This window comes from Podarcis gaigeae, assembly GCF_964106915.1.
Source record: "Podarcis gaigeae genome assembly, chromosome: 2".
NCBI classification, from domain to species: domain Eukaryota; kingdom Metazoa; phylum Chordata; class Lepidosauria; order Squamata; family Lacertidae; genus Podarcis; species Podarcis gaigeae.
Window position 1 is genome coordinate 5,480,894 of NC_139679.1, and position 24,864 is coordinate 5,505,757.

Sequence of the window (24,864 nt, forward strand, 5' to 3'; positions counted from 1 at the left end):
ACTGGAGACAGAAAATCCCACAAGCGCCTCTCTGTATACAGTTAAGAATAAATAAGCATTTGTGGCCCTTTCAGCTGCCTCACTCTAAAAATATCAACCTACCTTCCTTCTCCCACACAAAGCAGCAGAGGCAACGGGGGTTGTGGATAGTTTTGAGATCCAGCAGCCTGACCTATATTCTCTCTTCCCCCATCCCAGCCTCGTTTTGCCATGCCCAGGACATTTTATTAATTTGCTTCTCTAAAATGTACATTGCTATGCAAAGTGCATTGAAGTTGATGGGGTCCTCACAGGGGAAGCGGTCATCGTAGGTTTCCAGAGCTGGTAACCCGTATCATAGATGCAATACACCTTGGCCCCTGGGATTGGCAGCCCCTTCAGGAGGTCCTTTGTGGTGTTCCACATGTACCAGCCATCCTCAAAGTCAACGCTGGTGAAGAAGCACTAGTGGTCCCGGTAGGTGTCATTGTGGGAGGGGGTGGAGATGAAGACGTGCGCCTCGGGCCACAACAGCATGTGGATGCATGTGGCTGGATGTGGTCCTGCAATTCTCATACAATTTGATGGTGGACATGATGGGGATGCCCTGAAATGCAGACCACCTTGATATCTACTACAGCACTGGCATAGACCTCCAGCTACACAAATCTCCCAGGAAGCTCGCTTTGCCTGGGCTTGAGCAAACAGACTTGAAAGAGAGGCTGCAACACTTGAAAACCCTTGAGAGGGACAGAAACTGCACCAGGGCTGACCAGTTACTTAGGGCACAGTGTGCCTGAGGATGGTGTATGCCACCACTGGGCATCTGCCACGACGGATGTGCTGCTCTACTTGCCACTGGGCTGACATCTTCCTCCTCCTTGCTCTTTTTGGGGCGGCCCTGGGTTGATCCCCCCACCAGCCATGACCATGCAGCCACGGCCACCAGGATTGAGGAGCAGGAGGCAGCTGCTATGGCGCTGGCGGTGCCTGTGAGCTGGGGGGACGCATGATGGCACAGGAGGGGGGGGGGCTGCTGATGAGATGGGCAATGGTGAGGTAGCATAAAAGATGGCTGTGTGTGTGTGTGTGAGAGAGAGAGAGAGAGAGCGTACACACTATACCTTTAGAGCACATTCAAATCATGTTTCCTTCCTCAAAGAATTCTGGACACTATAGTTTGTTAAAGTTGCTGGAAATTGTAACTGTGAGGGGTAAACTACAATGCCCAGGATTCTTTGAGGGAAAGAATGGTGCTTAAAATGGGAATTAAAGGTATTGTGTGTACATAGCTGTAGTCTGTTTATGTTTCATACCACACAATAAACAAAGCTTATTGAACATCACACACCCTGAGAACAGCAGGAAAAACTAAGGCTGTACATATTCTACATCTTTAAAGAAAACAGTTTTAAGAGAAATCCCAGCACAATCCAAAAGAGCCATCTCTATTTTTAGCAACAATAACAGAAAGAGGGGAAGGTGCATTTCCCACACTCCTCGTCCTCACACACGTGTGTGGCCAGGATCATGTCTAGATTAGTTTAGCAGAAGGCAATAAAAGAAGGTAATTCTATGCTGGAGGCCTGAGAACTCTTGCTTCTAAAAAGTGCATTTAAGAGGTGCATAGCAGCCGTTTTTGGGTCTGGAGAGGCCTGATATTCTGGCCCAGCTCACCCAGACCCTCCAAGTATCCCTAATTTCCAGGGACTTCCCTGATTTAGAGAAGCCATCCCAGATTTTTATTTGACCCCAGAATGTCCCACTTTTCCTTAGAATATCCCTATTTTCATTGGAGAAATGTTGGAGGGTATTGCTCACTTGCTGGCAAGCAACTCACCTGAGGCCAGAACCCTCATGGGCTTCACTGCTCCCCCCCCCCCCCAGGAGCCCCCAGGGAGATGAAGCCCCAGACGTTTCGGCTTTTTCAAGCCTGGGGCTGCTGGCTGGAGGGGAAGTAGAGGATGCAGAGGTTCCGCAGGCTATGTCCAATGAGGAAGGTCTACAATGCCCATCATTGACTTTGTATGTCTACAAACCTCTGGCTTCTACTGTAGATAAAGCCTCTCTCACCCTGTTTTGGCTCACTTTCTGCTGACATTCTTCACCTGAGGGAGTCTCTATAACAGGCTTTGAAGTGTTTTCAGCCGGTGACATACCTGGTATTGTCACTCCAACCGTCCACCCCAAGAGGCAGGAACATGGTGAAGATGTCCTCTGTCTGGCGGTAGCGCATTCAGTTCACCACATTGGGCTTGTCCACATCAGGCTCCGGCTGGTTTCCCAGGCAACCAGACACTGCACGGGGTGGCAGCCTGCCTTCGTGGTGCACCCACACAGCAATATAACAATGAATACAAAGAACAAATTGGACAAGTAACACATGGTATAATTGGGGGGGGGGGGAGCAAAATGTCAGCAGCAGCATCCTGTGGCAGATTTGGGTTGGGGACTCCTCCTTCCTCACAGACCTGATACTTGTTTGAGAGTCTCCCCACCAACTCCTGCAAGCAAGCCGTTACTTTGGCTTCCACTAGACAGGAATAACCACCTGCCCCCCCCCCAGGTGTTCAGCCATAGTGCAAGGACTAAATGATGTCATCTTCAGAGGTGTTATTTGGCAATCTTTTTTCTCAAAAACCCACCAGCTAAGCTAAAAGGAAGCAGTAAGGGTTAAATTGCCCGCAAACGTGTTTTGATTATAACCCACCAAAATGTCACAAAACATTGAGCAAGCTTTTGAGTCCATCGGGTTGCATATTTGAGGGTAAAGGGCGGGAGGAAAATGACTTAGTATTCCTATCCCCCGTTAAATTTTATTAAGGTTATTTTATAATAGAATTAAAAATGAACTAATCTAAATAAAAGCAGAAAAATGAAATGCAGAATCCTCTCTCAAAGGTAGCTCTCAATCCTTGGACCGTCCCTTCCATTTATGCTTCTTCCACTCTTTTTCCAAGAAAAGCACCAGAGGCTTGGTAGCTTTTTCCTCCGAATTCACTCCAAATTGTATAGAGAGTCCTTGGGAAACTGGCTTAATATTTTGAAGCGAGAATGTTTGCACTGGCCAAGTTCACTTTTGTTCTATGGGGTTTGGGGGGGGGGGTCATGAAGAATTTCCCACCACATCACTGGTGTTCAGCTCACTTGCGAAGCTTCTGGGTCCTCCCGCAATACAAGGGTGTGTCACACACCTCTCTTACATGCCTTGTGTTTGAAAGCATGGCATTGAAGAGGAAGTATTCAGCAGCCAAGTAAGCCTGCTCATGCATAGGACTTGCTTCCTCTGTGGGGCTGGAGTGACAACCTCCCCCTTGCAACTCTTGAGGAGTAACAGTTGGAAGCCTTGGTGGGGTCCAAGGATCTTCCAACCTGAAGCGGCTCCACCCTCTCTTGCAAAGGTGGCCCTTCTTGTTCCCACCCTGCCCTGTATCTAGTTGCAAGGCCAGTATAGCTGCCTGTCTGCCCCCAGTCATTCCTCCTCCCTCACTCCCTCCTCCACTGCCCCCCCCGGGGGCCCTTAGGACTAGGAATGTGCTGAGCCAGCATCACCGCCCAGACACCAAATCCCTGTTTGTTCTGCCCTTGGCTTTTAAAAGGGCGGAAATCCTCCCAGGCACCAGCCGGAGCCGTGGGTGGCGATGGCACAGCCTAGCAAAGGGAACAACAGTGGGGGGCAAGGCAGGGGCTCCCCAGGCCAAGCAGAAGGGCCAGCGAGGAAAGGTGGAATCAGACAGTGTGAGGAAGCTTGTGGTGAATGTGGTTGAAGCTCCCAGATGGTTCCCCCAAGTATTGAAAGAGGCTGGGGGGAAACACAGTGGGTGACGATGTTTACCTTCTGGCTGTGGGGAATGGGCTGCAAAGGTTGCTGTGGGGATGTGCTGTGAGGCCAAGTGTCACAGGGCGCCTGGATTCTCAGCTCTGCACACACTGAGCACTGGAGACAGGAATCTCTTTTCCTCCCCTGAGGGGTTCTCTTCCCCCACTCCCCCCCAACTAGTTTGTGTGCCCAGGGAACCCTCCACTCATGGCCTATGGAAAGATCTTAAGGCCTGAAGACCCCAGCAGAGCTAGGAGCAGTTGGTCTAGATCAGGCATGGCCAAACTTGGCCTTCCAGATGTTTGGGGACTACAACTCCCATCATCTCTAGCTAACAGGACCAGTGGTCAGGGATGATGGGAACTGTAGTCCCAAAACATCTGGAGGGCCAAGTATGGCCATGCCTAGTCTAGATCCTTATGCAAGGCACCATTTACACTTGTTTCACGTTGGGCAAGGAGGTGCTGCACCTAAGCAACCTGTGGGGACCAATAATGGACTGTGTACACTAAATGGGGTGAGAAGCAGTTGAGTAGTCCATCGGGTGGAGTCGATGGCCGTGGGCCTGGCTTCACAAGGCTTTAGAAGGTTCTGCAGAGTTAGTGTTGTGGGCTGCTGTTGACCCACAATCCTACTTTGATGGGCCAGGTATAAATAGCGCAGAGTGAAAGGGACTCACATAAAATCATTTTTGCTACCACAGAGCAAATGGTATGAGAGCAGCCCTGCACCATAGCTTGGCGTTGGTATTCCTTCAATTCTATCCTGAGCTTACCCAGCTACTTTTGAGTCCTGGCGCCCCTCCACTCACTCCCCCCTCCGCTGTTGACACAGCACATTCCCCGTAGGGTGGGAGTTGGACAAGGAGAGGGTGGCTAAGGCTGCACCCACTGGTTGGAGCGCCTTTGGTTTTAAGCGTGCTGAAGCTGACAGAGCACAGAACTGGGATGACATGGAGCAGGTTGGGTCCTGAAATCTTGGGCTTGCTGGTATTGCTCTGTCTCGGATAACACAAGGGAGCTGGGAATTCGGTGACCATGGACAAAAGGAGTGGATCTAGAAGCAGATTCAGGGCTGGCTGAAGAGAATGTAAAAGATCAGGATATTGTGCCCGAGAAAGCTGTCCTTCACCCTCACAGACGCAAACTCATGTTGCTGTTCAATAGGTACAGTACATGATTGCTTTGATCCTGCAAGAGTGATCTGACTGCAGAAACTGGTTGTCACACCAGTTCACCTTCCTGGATGCGGTCCGTGCGTGGAAAAGCGTGCCGCTGGGCGGAGGGTGTCTGTGATTCCTGGATTTGGATTTTTAGCAATTATCCCCTCCACCCATGGTTTGCTCTTGGCACAGACCATTGGACCTGGGTTTGGGGGAAGTGGGGTGGTGGTGGATAGAGCAGGGCTGCCATACGTCTAGATTTTTTCTGGCCATTACCAGAATTTTAAGGGCGGAATTGACGTCTGGGGGGAATTTCTGAAAGGTGGTGCTTTGTCCTGGATCTTAGGCAAGTCATCCGAAATATTGAGGGGGTTATTTTTGTGTTTTTGTAAAAAGAAAAAGAAAAAAGGTGAACAATTTTTGGAGTGCCCTGGTATTTACTTTTTGAAATATGGCAGCCCTAGGATAGAGTAATCCAGATCTAGACACTCTCTTTTCCCCACTGTAACAGATTGCAGTCTGGTTGTTGGTGAATACAAAATTTGTACCAAATGGCTGGCACCACCTTGTGTCTGTTTCAGAACTAGCGCTCATGTGTGAAGATTAGGGGTTGGGGGGGGGGGCTTTTATATGACAATGTAAGCACATGCATTTGTGTGAAAATATGGTTGTGAAAAAGTAGGGAAATGAGATAGTTTGGAGTTTAACTAATCTTGGACGCAGGACCTCATGCAACCAGCTGTAGCAGCTCATTCACTTGGTTTCCTTGTTTCCATATTAGCAAACTTATGCTCTTCTCTCCCCCCCCCAACCTGCCCCCATCCATGCAGAAACTAGGGTAACTAGTTTCCTCTGTTAACTTTTGCAATGTATACAAGCCTAGTGCAGAAGCACACTCTAGATATGGGAATAAGATGGGCACCTATCATATACAGTGGTACCTCGGGTTAAGTACTTAATTCGTTCTGGAGGTCCGTACTTAACCTGAAACTGTTCTTAACCTGAAGCACCACTTTAGCTAATGGGGCCTCCTGCTGCTGCCACACCGCCGGAGCACGATTTCTGTTCTCATCCTGAAGCAAAGCTCTTAACCTGAAGCACTATTTCTGGGTTAGCGGAGTCTGTAACCTGAAGCGTATGTAACCTGAAGCATATGTAACCCAAGGTACCACGGTATTTGAACTGAGCACAAAGGCTCAGAACTGAGCACAAACTTGCATGGGCACAAAGGCTTGGCAGAGATGTAAGCCGGTGACATACGTCCTCCGTTTGCACACAGAAGTCTCTTTTGGTATCAGATGGAGCTGTGTTCAACATGAACACCTGAGACACAGTATATTTAAACCTCGGGTAGGCTAATCTTTTCCTGTGTGGCCTTGGAGCTCAGGGTTTGGTTAATTGATTCTGGAAGTTCATATCACATGAATCACAGAATCATAGAGTTAGAAGGGACCGCAAGGATCTTCCAGACCAGGGGTCAGCAACCTCTTTCAGCCGTGGGCCAGTCCACTGTCCCTCAGACCGTGTGGTGGGCCGGACGATATTTTGAAAAATATATATGAACGAATTCCTGTGCCCCATAAATAACCCAGAGATGCATTTTAAATAAAAGCACCATTCTACTCATGTAAAAACACGCTGATTTCTGGACCATCCGCGGGCTAGACTGAGAAGGCGACTGGGCCGCATCCAGCCCCCGGGGCCTTAGGTTGTCTACCCCTGTTCTAGTCCAATGCTCTGCAACGCAATAATCTTTTGCCAAACATGGGTCTTGAATCCACAACCCTGAGATTAAGAGTCTCGTGCTCTACCAGCTCAGCTATCCCTGTCCTTTGACACACTCCTTTTTCATACTGGCCTCATTCCTGTGCCTTCAACAACAGCCCAACCCACAGAAACATAACAGGTGAACTCTCTCCAAGCCAGGGAAAGCTTCTGGCTAAATTTTATTGTGTGAGAATTTTTTGAATTTAATATTTGTAGTCCATTTCTCAAACAAGAATGTTGAGCTCAAATGGCTCATAATAATAATAGTGTTAAAAATAAACATTACAGTCTCTGTAATCACTTCAAAAAGGCCCAGGAGCAGGGCCAATTAAAAAGAAAAGAAAGGAAAATTAATGTGTACATACTATAACAGTACATTCAAAGCACATTTTCATCCTCAAAGACTTCTGGGAACTGTAGTTTACCCCTCAGAGAGTTACAGTTCCCAGCAATCCTTAACAAACCACAATGCCCATAATTCTTTGAGTCAGGAAATATGCATTGAATGTGCTCTCCTTGTCGAGACAGCTCCCCATCAGACAGATGGGAATAGTAGTCACCTATCTCGCAGGATTATTGTGGGCCTGAATTCAATTAGATTTATTAAGTGCTCTGCACAAGGAAATGATATAGATCAGGGATGAAGAGCCATGGGCCCAATGTGGCCCTCCAGGTTCCTTTATCTGGCTCTCAAGAGTCTGTTCAGACCATGCACCCTCCCAAACCTGCTTTGCTTTGCCCCCACCCCTGAGTGTTTTTTGCCTGGCTGGAATATCTCATTGGATTCCGACGGTGCTTCTGTCTTGCCTGCATGGAGGACAGAGAGAGGTGTGGGAGCATGTGTAGAAAGAAAGCAGCCTACCGTAAAAAGGTAAAACTTTGCATTTATTATTCTGCTCACTTTAGCCTCTGGCTCCTCCCCTCCACTGGCCGTGGCACCTGGAAGGCTGCTTAGATTGGAATGTGGCCGTTGAACTAAAAAAAAACTTCCAAGCCGTCCCTACTATTAGATTGGTTATCAATAACCCCGATCCCTTTTCCCTTGAGTCCATCCCTGGCCCTTCAGAACCTAAATTATGGCTGCTTCCAGGGCAGGGGGGACAAAAGGATGCAAGGTCTCCTCTCCCTCTCCCTGTTCCCCCACTCCCAATAATAAATGGGGTTGTGTCACTGGCAGCTCTGCTAACCACCCCCATTCTTGCCATCCGTTGCCAATGCAGTTGCCATGCTGGCGCTCAGTTGCTAGGTTTCACTTGGAGCTGGCGTGGGAGTTTGTACTGAACTCTCTCATTTACTGGGAAATTTGGCGGGGGGAGGAGAGGCTGCATTTAGTTGGGGTGAGGGGTGAATACATTTTCCAGAGAGTAAGCTATAACGCACTGAAGGTGGGGGGGGGGTGAAGAAGAGAGAAAGGTGCCTCCCTCTGCAGCGCTGAGAGAGGACCTAGCACCACTTAAACAAATAGCATCTCTGAGCTATGGGTGCAGCCCAGGAGGGCACCTGGTACTTCTGGGTCAACTCCCAGCCCCTCTCTAGCCTATGAAGCTCCGTTGGTACCACCACCACCACCACCTGATGCTGCCAACCTGATGCTGCCAGCTTCTACAGCTGGGATGGGGAGCCTGGCGGCTGTCTTAAGTACTAACAGACTGCAGTTGCCCTGCCACCACACCTGACCACTGGGCTTGCTGGCTGGGGCTGATGGGAGTCCTAAGCACATCTGGAGTTACCACAGCAGAAGGGGGGGGGTCCTCTTTCTCAGGGGCTGAGCCAGCAAGGAACGTGGTGTGTGTTAAGTCATGTGTCCCGCCACTGATGTGTGCGGCGCCCCCTAGTCTCCCTCAGGAATGGGGAACCTGTTCCCCCTGCAATGCTGCTGGAGTCCAGCTCCCATCCTGCCTGATCATTGGCCATGTGGGTTGGGGCTGCTCGGAACTGGAGTCCAACATCATCTGGTGGGTCACAGTTTCCCCATTCCTATTCCACCAGCTTTTGCAGTTCCTTAACGGACAGGATTTGGGCCACTGCACCTTTCCTCCTTGGTGTGCTGCAGTGATGGGAGATGAAACACATGGGAACAGCTCAGTGGCAGAGCATTTGCTTGGGGAAGGTCTTTGGTCCAATCCTGGCCACCTCCAGGTAGGACTAGAAGAGACTCCCATCCGAAAAGCTGGAAAGCTCCATCAGCAGAGACAATATTGGGATAGGCAGGCGAACAGCGTGACTTGGTATACTTCCTATCTGCCAACACTTCCCCTGCTGCACCACTACTAATCGTGCAGGAAGCCAGTTCTAAGTTTTGAGGACTCTTGGACAAGTTCCTCAGAGGGTCTCCTTCTTCTTCCCTGCTGCCACTGCCCATTTATCTGCTTTTCCCTTGAAGCCCAACCATTTCACAGAGAAAGGAGAGCTTAGATATGCAGAGGTTACTGCTCTCCAAGACAGGGCAGATCAGGGCCGGCCCAACTCTTTGGCACCTGAGGCGGATTCCAAAATGGCGCCCCTTTTGTGAGGGAACAAGGTAGGAAGAAAGACTAGTGTTGGGATCTGCTACCCTACTGGATCCTGCCACCTGAGGCAGTCGCTTCCCCTTGCCTCATGGGGGGTGGGGTGGGGGTGGACCTGGGGCAGGAAGAAATAGCAAGGAGGTGGCACAGCAGAACTAGGAACAACCTGAGATTGGTGGCCGGCCCCCTCTTGGTGTATGGGACTCTGCAGGTGACTGCATTGAATCTGACAACCTTCCCCTTCCTAGAGATTGTGAGGCCCGATTCCCAAGGAATCTATGATAGTGCAAAGTGCTTGCAGCTTGGGATCCACAAATCGGAGACACCCAAAATGTTTTGGTACCTCAAGGCAGAAGATCCAAATGGTGAGACTCAATAGTTAAATCATTCACCATCTGCTGCCTTTTAATGGTAACCCCAAGATTTCACCTCTGGTGTCAGGGCGGGCCCAAGACATTTCGCTGCTGGAGGTGGAGCAGCAAAGTCTCCCAAGTCTAGGTGACCAAGTTATTTTGGCACCTGAGGCAGACAAATCTTACAAGCACCTCCCTCCCTGGCAGTAAAGATGCAAAATAAGAAGGAAAACTTAAAAGAGCCAGCAACTTGCTGCCCAGTTATGACTCTCAGAATTATGTGCCTGAGCAAGCCGCTTCACACTGTTTTGTGGTCAGGTCAGCCCTGTCAGAGCTGAGCTGCCTCATTGGGCCGGCCCTACCACTGACCTGAGCAGCTACCTCCTACAGAGTCAAAGCCACTGGTCCACCTACCTCAGCACTTTCTATACAGACTGACAGTGATGCTCTAGGGTTTCAGACAGGACTCTTGCCCAGCCCTGCTTGGAAACCTCCTGCACACAAAGGGATATTCCCTGTCCAAATGACATGCACAAGGTTAGTGATGTGAGGTTATTTCAAGTGGGTGTTCTATAGAATGTCAAAGGGAACAGAGTCTAGTGACACAGACAAGGCAGTCAATTCCTGTCAGAAAGCAGCGTGTAGCAAATGACACCCTTTCACATCCCTGGCCATCCCCATGGCCTTTGGCCAGGCAGTCACAGGGGAGTGCGGACGAAATGCAGTTAAGCTGCGGCAAGAAAGCTTGCAATGGATGAAAGCTGCGTCCCACATGATTCTAACACAATTTCAGTTCTTTATTTAAGGCACTTATACACCCTCCTTTATAAGGGACTGGAGAAGCGCTGTAGTCTAAACTACTGAGCATCTTGGGTTTGCCAATCGAAGCTCAGCGGTTTGAATCTGCGCAATGGAGTGAGCTCCTGTTGCTCTGTCCCAGTCCCTGTTGACCTAGCAGTTCGAAAGCATACCAGCATGAGTAGATAAATAGGTACCACTGTGGCGGGATGGTAAATGGCATTTCTGTGTGCTCTGGCCTTCATCACAGTGTTCCGTGCACCAGAAGCGGTTTAGTCATGCTGGCCACATGACCCAGGAAGCTCTCTGTGGACAAACTCCAGCTCCCTCAGCCTGAAAAGTGAGATGAGCACCACACCCCATAGTCGCCTTTGATTGGATTTAGCCATCTAGGGGTCCTTTACCTTGACCTCACCTTATACCCTCCTTCATTAGGTTTACAATGCAAATTAAACTAAAAAGCAACAATAAAAGATAGAGCTGAACAATTTAGATCCATAACGCAAATGGCACTATCAAGTCATGAATAACACAGCAAAGCAAAAAAAAATTCAGACAAGAAAATGTATTGCTAGCCTTCGGCTTAAGAGATAACCGAACGGGAGCAGGAAGCATTTAAGAGCTCAACACTTGGCGTTTTCTTTAACTCATTTTCACGTGAACAGTGGGAAGGAGGGCAGGGCAGGGAGATGTGGCTTGGGCGTGAGGCGATGCACGGATACCACATGCACATCCTGTGTGTGGAACATTGTGAGAGACAGCACAGCGTTTGTCTGTGTGCAATCTGGGTGTCCTTGTGTGCTGTCGTGTCTTGCGTTTCTGTTGCCGTGTAACTATTCTCGCAGCAGCTTGTTAGTTGCAGAGGTCCTGTGTGTGTGTGTGTGTGTGTGTGTGTGCTTTTTCCCTCATGCACAGAAACAGTGTGTAGCAATGCGAGAGATCCTTGGTGGGCATAGCTGCTTGCCTGATATGCCTTTGCAATATGCACATTTGTGTACGTCCACATACCTCTGTCTTTCCACTGGCTTCACCTGCGACCACCTGTCCCTGAGAACCCTACTTCCTGAGTGACCCTCGCCCTGTGCTGCCGACAGCTGCCCTTCTTCTCTGCCAGGGAACTTGCCTGCCATGTGCTGTGGGGGTGTACTGCACTCCCAGCCTCCCTGTGCCGGTGCTGCTGTGGACTCCGGCGGCTGCTAGATGTCCCAGCAAGCAGGACGATGTTTGAATGCCCGGGTCTGAGTCCCGGAGATGCCAGACGGCTCCATGTCTGCGAGAGAACAAACCTGCTTCTTGTTGAATTTAACACAGTTTCTTGTTCCAGCCGGGATGCCATGGAAGCCGAGCTGTGGACAGGACAAGGCTACAGTGCCCCCTGGATGTACCACAGTGTGGCTGGGCAGTACACGTGAGTCTAGGACTCTTTGGTTTTGTTTTTTTAAGGTGTTCAAAAATAGGGGGTATTTGTGGAGAACGCGCCTGTGTTAGCTCCAAAGAGCCAGCAGAGGGGGCTTAGGGGTTGGGGTTAAGGTGCTTCAGTGCTGCATCTAGTGGTTAGCATGGGGACGGGGCATAATTTGTTTGTGTTGTAAATAATGGACGACAGCATGATCCAAAACAATGAACATGCTAGGGGTTGCATCCAGTGTTACTCAGAGCAGACCCATTGAAATGAATGGACTTTGCTAACTTGGGTCAAAACATTTTCGTGGGTGTACTCTGAATAAAACATAGTTGGCAGGAGGCCTAGGAGTTTACCAGCATTTATTTGGACCCTATATAGTGCTTTTTTCTAATTGCTTAAAAGGCTTAGCATTTGTTACTCATACAGCATTCACTGAAGGTATTTACCTTAGTGTAGTATTATACCCATAGCATAGACTGGAAGGCTAAGGCTGATAGCTGAGCTGGGGTTTGAACTAAGGGCTTGATAGCTTTTGCTGCTCTGTAGCAGAAATGCTCCTAGTACGTTACCTTGGACCAGGATTTAATTTCTAAAATTGTGAGGTGGGGAGAATAGACTAAAAGATACTTGGAAGGTCTGTGTGTCAGGCTGGATTCCCTACTCCCTTAAAAGCTTGAGAGGGTGGGAGTGGGGCCACAACTTAAACAATGAAGACAGGCACTCTCTCTGCACATGCTCAGATACACTCTTATTATCACCTGAGGTGGAGTCCTGGGAAATGGATTCAAGGGGTATGCAAAGTTCATTTCACTGCTTGGCTAGGCATCTTAGGCAAGTTATTATCTGTCAGCTGAACCTACATGCTGAGGTTCAACTTGGCAATATAAGAATTATAAACCAGTTTGTATGACCAAGGAAGGGGTAATTATTAATGAGAACCAAAGGCTGGGTTAGGAAGAGGATATTGCTGGTCAGGGTACCTTCTGGTGCTGAGGAATGTCTGCGTGCCTCAAAGTGTGAGCCCGGAGGCAGCATCATAGCTACAGGTTGTCAGGGGGGTGGGACTAGCCAGGGTATTCCCCCCCCCCCGGGTGAAGCCCCCAAAGGCCCCCAGCCTGTATGTGTGTGTACGCAAATGTGCACAGGATGGGTGCCAAACTGGGTCTTTAACCCAGGTGAAATAAATCCTAGTTTCACACCTGCCTAGAGGCCACTGGTACAAATTACGCTCATCCAATAGTGCAAGACATTCTATCCTCAGCCCCAACCCCTTCAACCAGTGAATAATACTAACCTGCTCCACATGAGTGTTGTATGATTTGCAGAGATAATGTATATGAAGTGCTTTGAAGACTAAAAACTGCTACATAAATGCTTCATGTTTTATTGTGTTTTAAATATTTTGTTGGGAGCCGCCCAGTCAGATGAGTGTCATACAAACCTTTTACCTTTCATATAAACAATAAAATTATAATTATTATTCATCCTCATTATGTTGCTGTCTCAGTAGGGTGTCACCACAGCACCGCTTAGGAGGGTCAATTCACCCTTGGTGCAGCAAATATGTGCTCATAGTGATCAATGTTGTAAAATGTGACACCAGAGAACATATTTGTGGGCACTTATGCTCCTGATCTGAAGTACAAAACTCATCTCTGTAGACCATGCCAAATGCTACCCCACACATGTGTGGTGCCAGCCTCACAATTGTTACGGCAATAAGCCATAAACTTGCAAGTGTAATAAACTTGCAAGGGAGGAATAATGGGTTGCTTAACTCCTTCCACATTCTTTCCTGAAGAAAAAATGGGAGTCAGGAGCTCGTTTTTTCTTCATTGCATCTAGGATGGTTCTTGCCCTGTTCTCAGACCTTAAATTCCCAATACTGCTAGTCAGTCGGAATGGAAATGTTAGAAAAGCCTAAATGATATTACCTACCATTTTATGCTCCAGCCTTTAACAGGAGCTTACCTGAAATGACAGCAATAGCAATACTGGTTAGCTACTAGAGAAGCAACTTCAACCCACTTCATGCCACTTGAGTGCTGCTCAGATAATTCCAGTGCACTTTGAACAAAGGCAAGGTGGAGTGTCAATGACTCTGGATGTCCTCAAGAATGCCTGGATCATTTAGCAATTAAGGTTTCATGGCTGCCAGGCAGGATCTGCAATGTACAAGAAATGCTGAAGGAACCAAAATAAAGTTTTGACTGGAACGAGGTGTTGCAAAGAGGTTCGCGCGAGAGGGGAAGGGCCAGGAGAGAGAACTTGTTCAGTGGTGGCGCTCATGCTCTGCAGGCAGGTTCAATTCCTCTCAGTGCCAGATGGAGCCACTGCCTCTCAGTAGATGGCAATACGCTCGATGGACCCAATGGTCTGACCTGGTAGAAAGCTGCTTCCTGCATCCTCAGAGTCCGAGCTCAAATTACCGTATTTTTCACTCTATAACACGCACCCGACCATAACACGCACGTAGTTTTTAGAGGAGGAAAATCCGTAGGCATGCCACCTGTAGTGGTTAAGAGCCAGTGTGGTGTAGTGGTTAAGAGCGGTAGTCTCGTAATCCTGGGGAACCGGGTTCGCGTCTCCGCTCCTCCACATGCAGCTGCTGGGTGACCTTGGGCCAGTCACACTTCTCTGAAGTCTCTCAGCCCCACTCACCTCACAGAGTGTTTGTTGTGGGGGAGGAAGGGAAAGGAGAATGTTAGCCGCTTTGAGACTCCTTAAAGGGAGTGAAAGGTGGGATATCAAATCCAAACTCTTCTTCTTCTTCTTCTTCTTCTGTAGGCATTCCCTCCATAACACGCACAGACATTTCCCGTTACTTTTTAGGAGGAAAAAAAGTGAGTGTTATGGTGCAAAAAATACGGTAAATGCACCAGTGATGTGAAAGGGTCAACCTCTGGTAGTGCCACAAACTCTGGAGAGCCACTGCTGGTCATTGCAGGTGGGTTTCCCTATAAAGCAGCAATAAAGCATTCGGCAAGCCTTTCAAAGGGGGCTGAAGATGACGGCGTCAAGCAATGGTGTTTTCCTTCTGCGTCCTTCCTGGTGGACTCACTTCCGACCTCTCTCTCTCTCTCTCTCTGTCTGTCCTTGCAGGCTCTTGGAGAAGCAGCTCGTCTCTGATTTCTCTCCCGCTCGCCGTGGCCTGGGCGCCCGCGTCCTGCAGGATTCAACCAACTGGCACGATGCTCACCTCTTCCCGCCTCGCTGGGGCCCGCGGAGGCCGGAGGGCCGCTGGTTCTCGGGGAAGGATCCCAGCCAGGCGGCATCTCCCCCCAAGGTGCCAAGGCAGCCCAACCCGCCTTACGACGGGCTGCCCCTGATGTGCAGGAGAGACGTGAGCAGCCAGGCGGCAAAGGGCCCCGCCGACGGCTGCCGATGGAGCCGAGGAGCCCCCAGGGGCAAAGGCGAGCTCCCTGCCCGGGCCCCTCCAAGCTACGAGGCCCACATGCTGCTGCGTCTCCGGGCCGGGCCGGGCCCCCGGAAGGAGAACTGGCCTCGCCCGCCGCCCTATATTGCTCCGCCATCCTACGAGGCGCCCCACCGCACCGTGCAGCCCAAGCAGCGCGCCAGCAAGGAAGCCTCGACGGCGAAGCCCAGCCAGGCGGAAGCCCCCAAGAAAGGCCGCGAGGGAACCAGGAGAGCCTGCGAGTCCGGGCCGGCGGGGCGGAAGGCAGGGCGAAGCCCGTCGAAGCTGCCTGGCAGCTGGAGCTACCTCTCCGGAGCCACGAAGTGGGGAGGAGGCTTCGGGGCGCAGCCGGAGCCAGCAGGGTCCCGCTACCCTTTGGGGTCCTGCTGGGACGCGAGCCCCCAGCACCGGGGCCACACCCTGCCCCGGGCAACGAAGAGGGGCGAGCCTGGCCGACCCCACCCCGGCCGTCCCCTCCAGCACACGCTCCCTGCCGGCTGGGGCTTCAGCCACGCAGCTGGCTGGCCTGTAGCCGCCGCCGTCGGAGGTGAGAGCAAAGCAGCGGGCGAGCGGCGTAGGGGCAGCTTCCCCAAGTGGAAGGAGCCGGGAGGGAGCCACGCTCACAGATCGACGCCCCGAAGGCGCGGGGGTCTGTTTGTCATCGACGCCACGTGCGTGGTGATCCAAGCCCACTACATCCCGCCCCCTCGGACGGAGCGGGTCCGCTACCTGGGCCGCGAAGAGACCGGCGCCGCCCCGCCGCCCGGCTCCCCGGCCCCGGCGTCGATGGAGGAGCGAGCTGCTCGCATCCTGGGTCTCTCCGTCAGCGAGCTGGGCTTCGCCAGGGCGGGAGGAGGAGGAGGAGGAGAGGCCCCCGGGCCAGGGAGCCCTGCGCGCGGGGCGGCGGGGAGCTGCGCGAGCGACGCGGCTCCCTTCGGGGATGCGCGTGCAGTGGGGCAGCCTGCGGGGCCTCCTTCGGCCCCGGCCAGCCCCGCGAAGCCCTTAGCAGCCCCCGACGGGTCCCAGGCTGGGCCTACGGAGCTAGCCGGGCTGGCGTGCCCCAGCCAGAGAGGGGCAGCCGCTCCTGGCCAGGAAGGCGGCTGCCCGCCCCGAGGCGGAAAAGAAGCCGAGGCCAAGCCCGCGCTGCCCTCGCCACGCAGATCCTACGCCCGGGATCTGAAGGAGGCCATGTCGAGGATCCGCCGGCACACGGCGCCGGATTCGGACACGGACGAGGAGCTGGAGCAGGAGCAGGAGTGGCAGCCGGCCTCCGGGCGAGGAGCCTGGAAGCGGCGGCTGGGCGAAGGGGCCCTCTGCTACAGCAGCAGCAGCAGCAGCCTCGACAGCAGCAGCTCCAATGCCACCGTGGTGCCCGGGAGCGCCCCCCTTGGCCTGCGGAAGGGGCCCGAGTCCGGCTGGGAGCTGCCGGCTGCGGGGGGAAGGGGCTTGAGCCGGGCCGAAGGAGGACCACAGCCATGAAATGGCGGAGAAGAGAGACTGTGACACCCGCGTCAGATCCTCATACCCGCCAGCACCCCCACCCCACCCCGTCTCCCAAGTGCCTGGTATCCCTATCCCTCTGCCCAGCTCCTTCTCCTTGCCACAGGCTCAGGGACACGCGTGTGTTCAGGGCCGCGGAGTGTGGATGTGGAAGGATATAAACGTAGTTGTAACACTTCCCATATCAGGTTCTGTACTCAAGTGTGTGTTTGGTGTAAGAATGGAGCCTACATGTTCAGAGGCAGTATATCTGATTACTAGATGCTAGGGAGAACCTAGAGGATAGCCATTGCTGTAACACCCTATAATGCTGAACCTCCCAGGAACCTCCTTGCCCGACCTTAGTTCAGGGATGGGGAAGCTTCGGCCTCAGGGTCAGGGCCAATTGTGGCCCTCCAGGCCTTTCTGCCTGACTCTCGGGACTCTCTCCTGGCCACACATCCTGCCGGCTTGTCTGCGCACTCTTCTTGGGTGCTTTTGCCAGCCTGGAGTGTGTTGCTGAATACTAGCATTTGCTTGGCTGGGCAGGGTAGAGAGGGCTGCCCAAGTGCACAAGAAACTAGGCACCTGCTCAAAGGTAAACATTCGTTGCTCCACCTTTTGCTTCTGACCCCGCCTCCATGCGGCCCCTGGATAGAAGGGAATGTGGCCCTTGAGCTAATAAAAGTTCCCTGCCTTAGCTGGAGACGGACAAGAGGGGGGAGAGCAGGTCCCTTTGGTTTGATCAGGCAAGGCTGTCCTTACATAGCAGGGATATTTCCAACAAAGCTACCAAGACGTTTCCCCCCTGCTTTTCTATGTCCATATGATTATTGCGGTCCATGTGTGCCAGGTATTCAGGAACTAGTAATAATAATAATAATAATAATAATAATAATAATAATAATAATAATAAACATGTCTTTCAAACACAGAAGCTGGATGATGCGTTCTCAGTTTGATTAAGCCAAGAGATACATCATTGCCTCCTAACACCCCAAAGAAATACAAGTTAAGATCCATACATCAACATTTCAGGAGAGAATTAATATAAGAATGAAATAAAACATTAACATGAAAATGGTTAAGTGAGCTGCTGAGACGGTGCTTAAACAACTGTGCCATCCTTTGCACGTCTACTTAGAAGTAAGCTGCACTGAGTTCCATGGGAATTCATCCCAGGAAAGCAGGTGTAGAACTGCAGCCTAAGAACACCAGTTTCTTTTTGAAATTGCCCATTTAATTAAAACAACAACAGCCCAATAGTTGAAGATGAACAATACTCTATTAGAAACAAAATTTTAAAAATCCTTCCAGTAGCACCTTAAAGACCAAATAAGTTTTTTATTGGTATGAGCTTTCGTGTGCATGCATACCAATGACATACCAATAACATACCAATAACAAACTTAGTCTCTAAGGTGCTACTGGAAGGATTTTTTTATTTTGTTTTAAATACGGCAGACCAACATGGCTACCTACCTGTAACTAATACTTTATTAGGACTAACTCAAATGTCTCAAAAGAATGAGCAAGCGTTTGAGTTCCAGAGTTCAGGGTAGATACTAAGAAAAAACACGAGGGGGAGGAGAGGGAAATTGGCCCCTTGAAAGGGTTTTGTGCTTCTGATATTGTGCATTACATGGTCAGCTTTAAAACGGGGGCCTGGAGGGCTAGCCTGTGTCCCTCCAGATGTTGCTGGACTGCGTCCCCCACTGGTCCCAGCTACTATGGCCAATAGGAATGATGGGAGTTGTAGTCTAGCAACACCTGGAGGGACACAGATTAGGCACCTGTTTCAAAAGGCATTGTAAGAGTAAAGGGAGCTGCTCTGAACCATAAGGAAAACACACATCCTTATTAGGGCAATTCCATTATTAGGCCCACCTATTGCAAAATAGTGTGCAAAGTTCAAGTTCTACTGTCAGGCTAGATAGTGAACACAGCAATGGGGTGGTGGGTTAGAAGAAATTTGTTTCTGGCTGATAATGAAGCTACGGAGTCTTCATCTGCTCACAGTCTTCGTATGGGTAGAGGAGGAGGTAGACATTCAAATGAAGCTGTTTAAGTGCTATCCAGGCATCAGGTTCACCAAAGCCTGCTGGGAACAAGAAGCATGTAAGTGGCTGGTTTCTCCGTGTCTGGAAAGACAAGAATGGACAGCGCCCAAGTCTCCATCCTTGGGCAGAACACACCTGTGGTGATAGACCTGCATAACAGTTCTTGTGTTTTAAGACACGGGGAATCAGCCAATTGTGAGCAGGGTTTGCTACAGAGCTGGTGGCAAGCCAACAAGTTTGCAAATCCCCAGCTGCCGTTTCACCATTGACTGACAGGTGAAATTTGAAGGGCAGAAGCAGTGAGCAGGGGCCTGAACTGAACCTTTTTGCAGCCACTTCTTCTCGCCCCAACCCACAGACTCCAGTTTGCCATGTCAGTGAGGAAGACTGGTGATGGTGGTAGGATTGTGGTTGCAGAGGGAAAGTATTGAGCAGGTGAAAGGCCCAGAGGAAGTGGCAGGAGTCTATCCAGACAGAAATTCCTACAATCTTAAGTAACGAAAGGGCTGGGTTGTGTATAACGGTGCAAACAAGTTAAAAACGACAATTTAGACAGACAGTAATTGTGCCAGAACATAATTCTGTCCATCTCCTCTTCCACAATCACCCTCCTGGAATTTTTCAAAAAGGCATTAAGTTTTCTTTTTCCTTTTAGAATACCCTTGTCTCCTCCTTTAGCTCATAAACGGAAGCCTGCAAGTCCCCCTGACCTTCTTCCCCAAGCTGCAGTACACAGTGTTAAAGAATGCAAACGCCCACCCACACACCCTGCATAAGCAGCTCTTGGGTAATATAGGCATGCTTCCTACAAGAACACTTGTGTGCTGAAGAGAGGCTGCACATGGGATGAGAGGTGAGACCCAGCTGTGGTGGTGATGCAGATGGCATTGTGGAGTTTTGTGCTTCTGCACACAGGTGCTTCTGCACCTAGGTCATTTTAGACTCTGGATTCAAAGGTATTACAGTGTGTGTGTTTACTACAGATGTCCTCAGGAGTTGGTACCACATAGGTTATTCAGTGCTGATGCACACAACATGTTTTTTCTTTCCCCATCCACTCTGGCATTCCATGCTTTACAACTCCTTCTACATTCCGTATATATTAGAGGGGGGCCAGTTTGCCAACCCTCATAAGCAGAACATTCTGAATGCATGCAGTTTCTTATTTTAAACTCTGTGAAATCATAGCGCCATCATGACTATGTGAATAAAATGTGGTTTGCTTCCGCTGCCTTGATGCTAAGCACATTGATTTGGTAATAAACACTGCTTTCTTGCAGATAAATATATATATATACATAAAATGAGGATCTGTCACCATGCACATAATGCAGCAAAAATGGAAATCCAAAGAACAAACTAGAAGAAAGGAGCAAAAGCAATGGGGTAAACAGAAAATGAGTGGTATCAGTCCAACACATTTCAGGCCATGCTAATCCTTTTTCAGGGAAATTAAGAGAAAAGGGTCAGCATTTTGATGTGCTGTCTCAGACCCCAGGCCCAGCTCTGGCTGAACCGCTGCCTGCAGCTGTGGGATGTATTGCTAGAGCAGTCAAGTACAACATTTCCCTGTTGCCTAGAATGGACACACAGGGGAATGTGGCTCCAGACAGGGAGGCTCCTCCGCTTGTGTGTGACCAGGTAGATGGGCGTGGCCCTACCTGACCATGTAAAAGGGCTAGCTATGCAGCCATTTTCCCGTTCCCCCCAGCCCCCTTTGCTGTGAAGTGGTGGCAGCCAAAGTTTCCAGACCTGTGTTTGCTGCTGAAAGCAAAGATTGTGTCCCCCACTCCACACACAAATACCCCCAAACTTTCAGAGGTGGTTTGAGTGTTGCATGCACAGGAGCACATTCAGAAGACATGATTTGTATTCCCCTCAGTGGAAGAGTTCCAACTGCTCAGAAAAAGGATAATTGGTACAGAGCTAGTTACTGAAAGGGTTCCATCCATTCATGACTTCTAATGTGACAGTGGTCTACTGACACTGGCTCTTCCCACAAAGAACATTTGCTGCAATTGGCCTACAGTGATGCTTTTTACAGCCTTATATTGATTATTATATTTCAGATATCTCTCTTCATAAAATAATCTGGAAAGTATTTTCTCCTTATGTGTAACCAGAACTCAGAGAAGGGTGTGTGTATTTGTTTTGTTTGTCATTTTACCACTGGATGGCGCTCTGTGTCCACTATTATATTTTGTTTCACCTGCAGGGCAATACTAGATCCATATCACCACAAAACACCGTTCCAGATTCTTTTTCTCAAACTCCAACGTCTCTTTTCAAACATATCAGACTCTGTGTGAAGTGAAAGAAGCAGTGGCATAGCGTGGGGGGTGCAGGGGGGCACAGCTGCACCGGGCGCAACATCTGGGGGTTAGGGTTAGGGGGCACAAATCCATGGGTTAGGGGGCGCAAATCCACAGGTTAGGGGGCGCAAATTGCTTGCCTTGCCCCGGGTGCTGACAACCCACGCTATGCCACTGGAAAGAAGCAATGATAACATAATATTGAATTGGATGCCTGGTATGAATTATGGAATGTAAATATGAAATTCACTGCATGTACAGCTTTAAAAGAAATTTTGATGAAGATGATTTATAGGTGGCATCTGACACCTGTAAAGTTGGCGAAAATGTAGAGGATGAGGGACAAAAAATGTTGGAAATTCAAGGAGGCTGATGGAGACTTTTACCACATGTGGTGGACTTGTGATAAAGTCAAGAACTTTTGGGAGATGATCTATAACAAACTAAAGATAGCGGACCTTGCTTCAGTCAGTGTGCTGCCACTGACCCATCCCAAATTCAAAGTACGGTACTTTGTGCTGTACAGCCATCCATTTTGTACAAGTTACAACTCCCAGGATGGGTTAACAACCTGTCTTTCTTCCCAGGGAACTCTGGGAATAGGGGTCTCCTCACAATTCCCAGCAGCCTTAACAATTGGTACTTCCCTGCCTGTTAAATGGGACCTTGGTGGCACAGTCCATCTTGGCCCCATCATGGTAATGGGTGATGTGGCCCAGGCCTGTTCATAGACTTTCATGGGTTTTTTTCTTCTAGTTTTCCTGAAACCTGCTTGACCGGGCAGTGGGGCAAAAGAAATTGTCAGGCATTCTGAAAATTTTTTATTGGTTTTCACAATATTATTAAAAAACACACACACAAGACAAACAAACAAAACAAACATAAATCATAGCCTTATTGAAAATTAAGTTATTAACTTTGTTAAGTGACTTCCTCGCTTCCCCTTAGTTGAATTTCATTGCATATCCTTTTAACAGTTTTCCAAATCCCAATTTTTATGAAATTTAACTTAAACATTAACATCCTTAAATCTTCACCTTATAGAATTAAACATATTACTTCATCACTTTACATAAATAAAATCCTAAGCCCATTAGGTATCTGCAAGCTATTTCCAGTTAATTTAACTTAACAAATTTAACTAAATAATAATTAAATATATTCCATTCTTCCTGATACTCCTCCTCCTTCTGGTTGCGGACTCTTCCGGTTAGGTCGGCTAGCTCCGAAAAATCCATCATCTTCATCTGCCATTCTTCTATTGTTGGTAATTCTTGGGTTTTCCACTTTTTAGCTAACAAAATATGAGTAGCAGTTGTGGCATACAAAAATAATTTAACATCTTTCTTGGGCAATTCCAAACCTGTTATTCCAAGAAGAAAGGCCTCTGGTTTCTTTATAAATGTATATTTCAACATTTTTTTCAATTCATTATAAATCTTTTCCCAGAAGTCTTTCACCTTGGGACAGGTCCACCACATATGATAAAAGGTTCCTTCCTTTTCTTTACATTTCCAACATATATTGTCACAATTATGATATATCTTTGCTAATTTTACAGGAGTCAAATACCATCTATACATCATTTTCATTATATTTTCCTTTAGCAAAGTACATGTGGTGAACTTGACCCCTTTCTTCCACAATCTTTCCCAATCCTCAAACATTATATTATGTCCTATACCTCTTGCCCAATGTTGTTCTAATCATTCTGATGGATACACCCAGGGCTTTTTTTCCAGCTGCGACTCACTGGAACTCAGTATGGCACCTCGCTGGTGGGTGCCATTGCCATTATAAGAAAACAAGGGAGACGTTTATGGTGAGTTCCAGCACTTCTTCTTCTAGAAAAATAACACTGGATGCACCTCAAGAAACGTATGCTCCAGTCACACAGAGATCCCTGTGAAGCCGTTGCTTATAATGGCTTTATTATTGCTTTGTGGAGCACATTCCAGGAGAGGGAGCCATTCTCCTGCCTCCCATCCTCCAGGTCATTAAATGTACTTGCAGTCTAGAGCAGGGGTGCCTCCCCCCCCCCCATCTTTTTTGTCTCAGGTGTGAAAATGTCTAAAGGCCAGGCCTGGGGGTGGCAGTGGCGGTTATGGGACTCTGCTGGCTGACTCATGCAGTGAGGGGACGTGAGCAACTTCCCATCTGGGACAGCCCCCACGGCTGAATCATCTTGCTTGTCTGGGGGTCCCAGCAGGAAGGATCCCCCCATGGAAAGACAACAAACCGCACAGAGAGCATGGCCAATTTGCACATTATTTAAAACCAGCTCAGCCTCCCCCTCCCAGCGACCCTGTCATTATCCCAGTGACACGAGGTCTGGAGAGTTCACCGAAAGCCAGAAGCCCAGGCTCCTTCGTCATAAACCCTGGGCACCCTTTGGCCACCGGAGAGGAGAGAAGAGAGCTGAGGAATGCCTTGGCAGACATTCTTCTCCCTCTCCAAACATTCAAAAGAAAACCCAGGATCGTTTGGCTCTCTGCCCCATCCTGACCCACTTTTAGTCATGCCCAAACGGCGTGCTGGGTAGGGGTGGATTAATCTGTCAATTTTGGCTTCTCTTGAGTTTCTCATTTGTCCTATCTTCACCACATTGCTGTATTAGTCTGCCGTTTGTTGTTGGAAGAAAAAGTCCTTACAAAAATTCATCAGCATTTTAGTCCTAATATACTTTTTGTGAGCGATTTCCCATACTATATTGCATTTTTGTATGCTTCTTCCACCAATGCATGTGCTTTTATGCACACCTTTTCCCAATTAATGCTTCTTTGTCTGATACACACTGTTTTGTTTTGTTTTAGTTGGTTTGGTTTGCAAAACTCAGAGAAGTATGAATTTTGAAGGACGGTTTCGCTTCACTTTGCATATTTATTTATTTAATCCAGAGATCACTTACTATCAAAATATTTCAATGTGGTTTACAATTGAATATGAGGGTGTGTAATGCTTTGGGAAATGCAAATTACATAGGTTTGCATTGAAATGTGAACCAAATAGAATTTATCTTCCATCCCTAATGCTGGGCAACACAAGTTGTTTGTGTGCCATAAAAGGAACTGTTAAGTCTGTCATGGGGTGTATTAGTAAAGAAACTATTGTTTGTTGTGCAGTAGGAGTGCTAACTGGAATAAAAAAGTGGGGGGGGGGGAGGTAAGTCCCATCCCACATAATCAATCACATGATGTAGCACACACACACCATCTGAATGCAAATGCCCATTAACTTTGTGGGGGCCCGGTCCCATAAAATATTTTATTGGGGGGACCAAAGGGACCGTGGCCCCTAGGAGTTGACTCAGAATGTTGTCCAGAGTGCATGTTATTGAATATTTTTGATGATACCAGTGTAAATTTATTGTCAAAAAAATTGGTCTTATATATTATTTTGGCAGCACAAATAGTAATTGCCACTCAATGGGAAACAGCGCAACATCTTACCCTGGACGGTTGGTACCAAATACTCTGGAATAGAGCTATAATGGAGAAAATCACCCATAATTTGAGATTGCAAGAAAACTAGAATCTCCAGTCACATTTCGTATGGTTTGGCATTCCTTTACTACATAAACACTGGAACCATTATTTCCAAGACAATCCTCCCTCGTCACAAGCCTGGCAAATCGGGAACTAGACTTGATGCTCTGAGAAAGTTGATGGTCTTTACATGGGCTTTGTTATTTTAACTCATGTGCAACTACTCATTCTACTTGCCTATTTTATAGTTTTGTTTTTCATCTTTGAATTGTTGTCTGTTGTGACAATTGTTCTCTCTGTTTTATATGCATTATAAAATGAA

The 24,864-nt window shown here is 48.8% G+C and overlaps 1 protein-coding gene and 1 long non-coding RNA gene across 5 annotated transcripts in view; both read left to right on the top strand.

Moving 5' to 3' along the window:
- Positions 1-24,864, top strand: part of LOC310840262 — a 161,987-nt gene that overhangs the window by 49,605 nt on the left and 87,518 nt on the right. The gene's annotated exons all lie outside the window — the stretch shown is intronic.
- DDN (dendrin) lies at positions 4,730-16,982 on the top strand. 4 transcript variants are annotated; one of them, XM_083729413.1, is made up of 3 exons: positions 4,730-4,965; positions 11,711-11,794; positions 14,894-16,982. In XM_083729413.1, the coding sequence occupies exons 1-3, from the start codon at positions 4,949-4,951 to the stop codon at positions 16,683-16,685; spliced, it is 1,893 nt and encodes a 630-aa protein (XP_083585539.1). In that variant the 5' UTR covers positions 4,730-4,948; the 3' UTR covers positions 16,686-16,982. The 4 variants fall into 4 exon arrangements, with proteins under 4 accessions (XP_083585539.1, XP_083585540.1, XP_083585541.1 ...); XM_083729414.1 differs by lacking the exon at positions 4,730-4,965 and adding an exon at positions 7,438-7,599; XM_083729415.1 differs by lacking the exon at positions 4,730-4,965 and adding an exon at positions 10,605-11,136.

What these genes read in the sequence shown, in the direction of transcription:
- DDN (XM_083729412.1), top strand. Translation starts at nt 11,607, where the DNA reads ATGTTTGAATGCCCGGGTCTGAGTCCCGGAGATGCCAGACGGCTCCAT. An exon ending in AGTGTGGCTGGGCAGTACAC is followed by an intron (nt 11,795 to 14,893) that starts GTGAGTCTAGGA and finishes CTGTCCTTGCAG; the next exon opens with GCTCTTGGAGAAGCAGCTCG.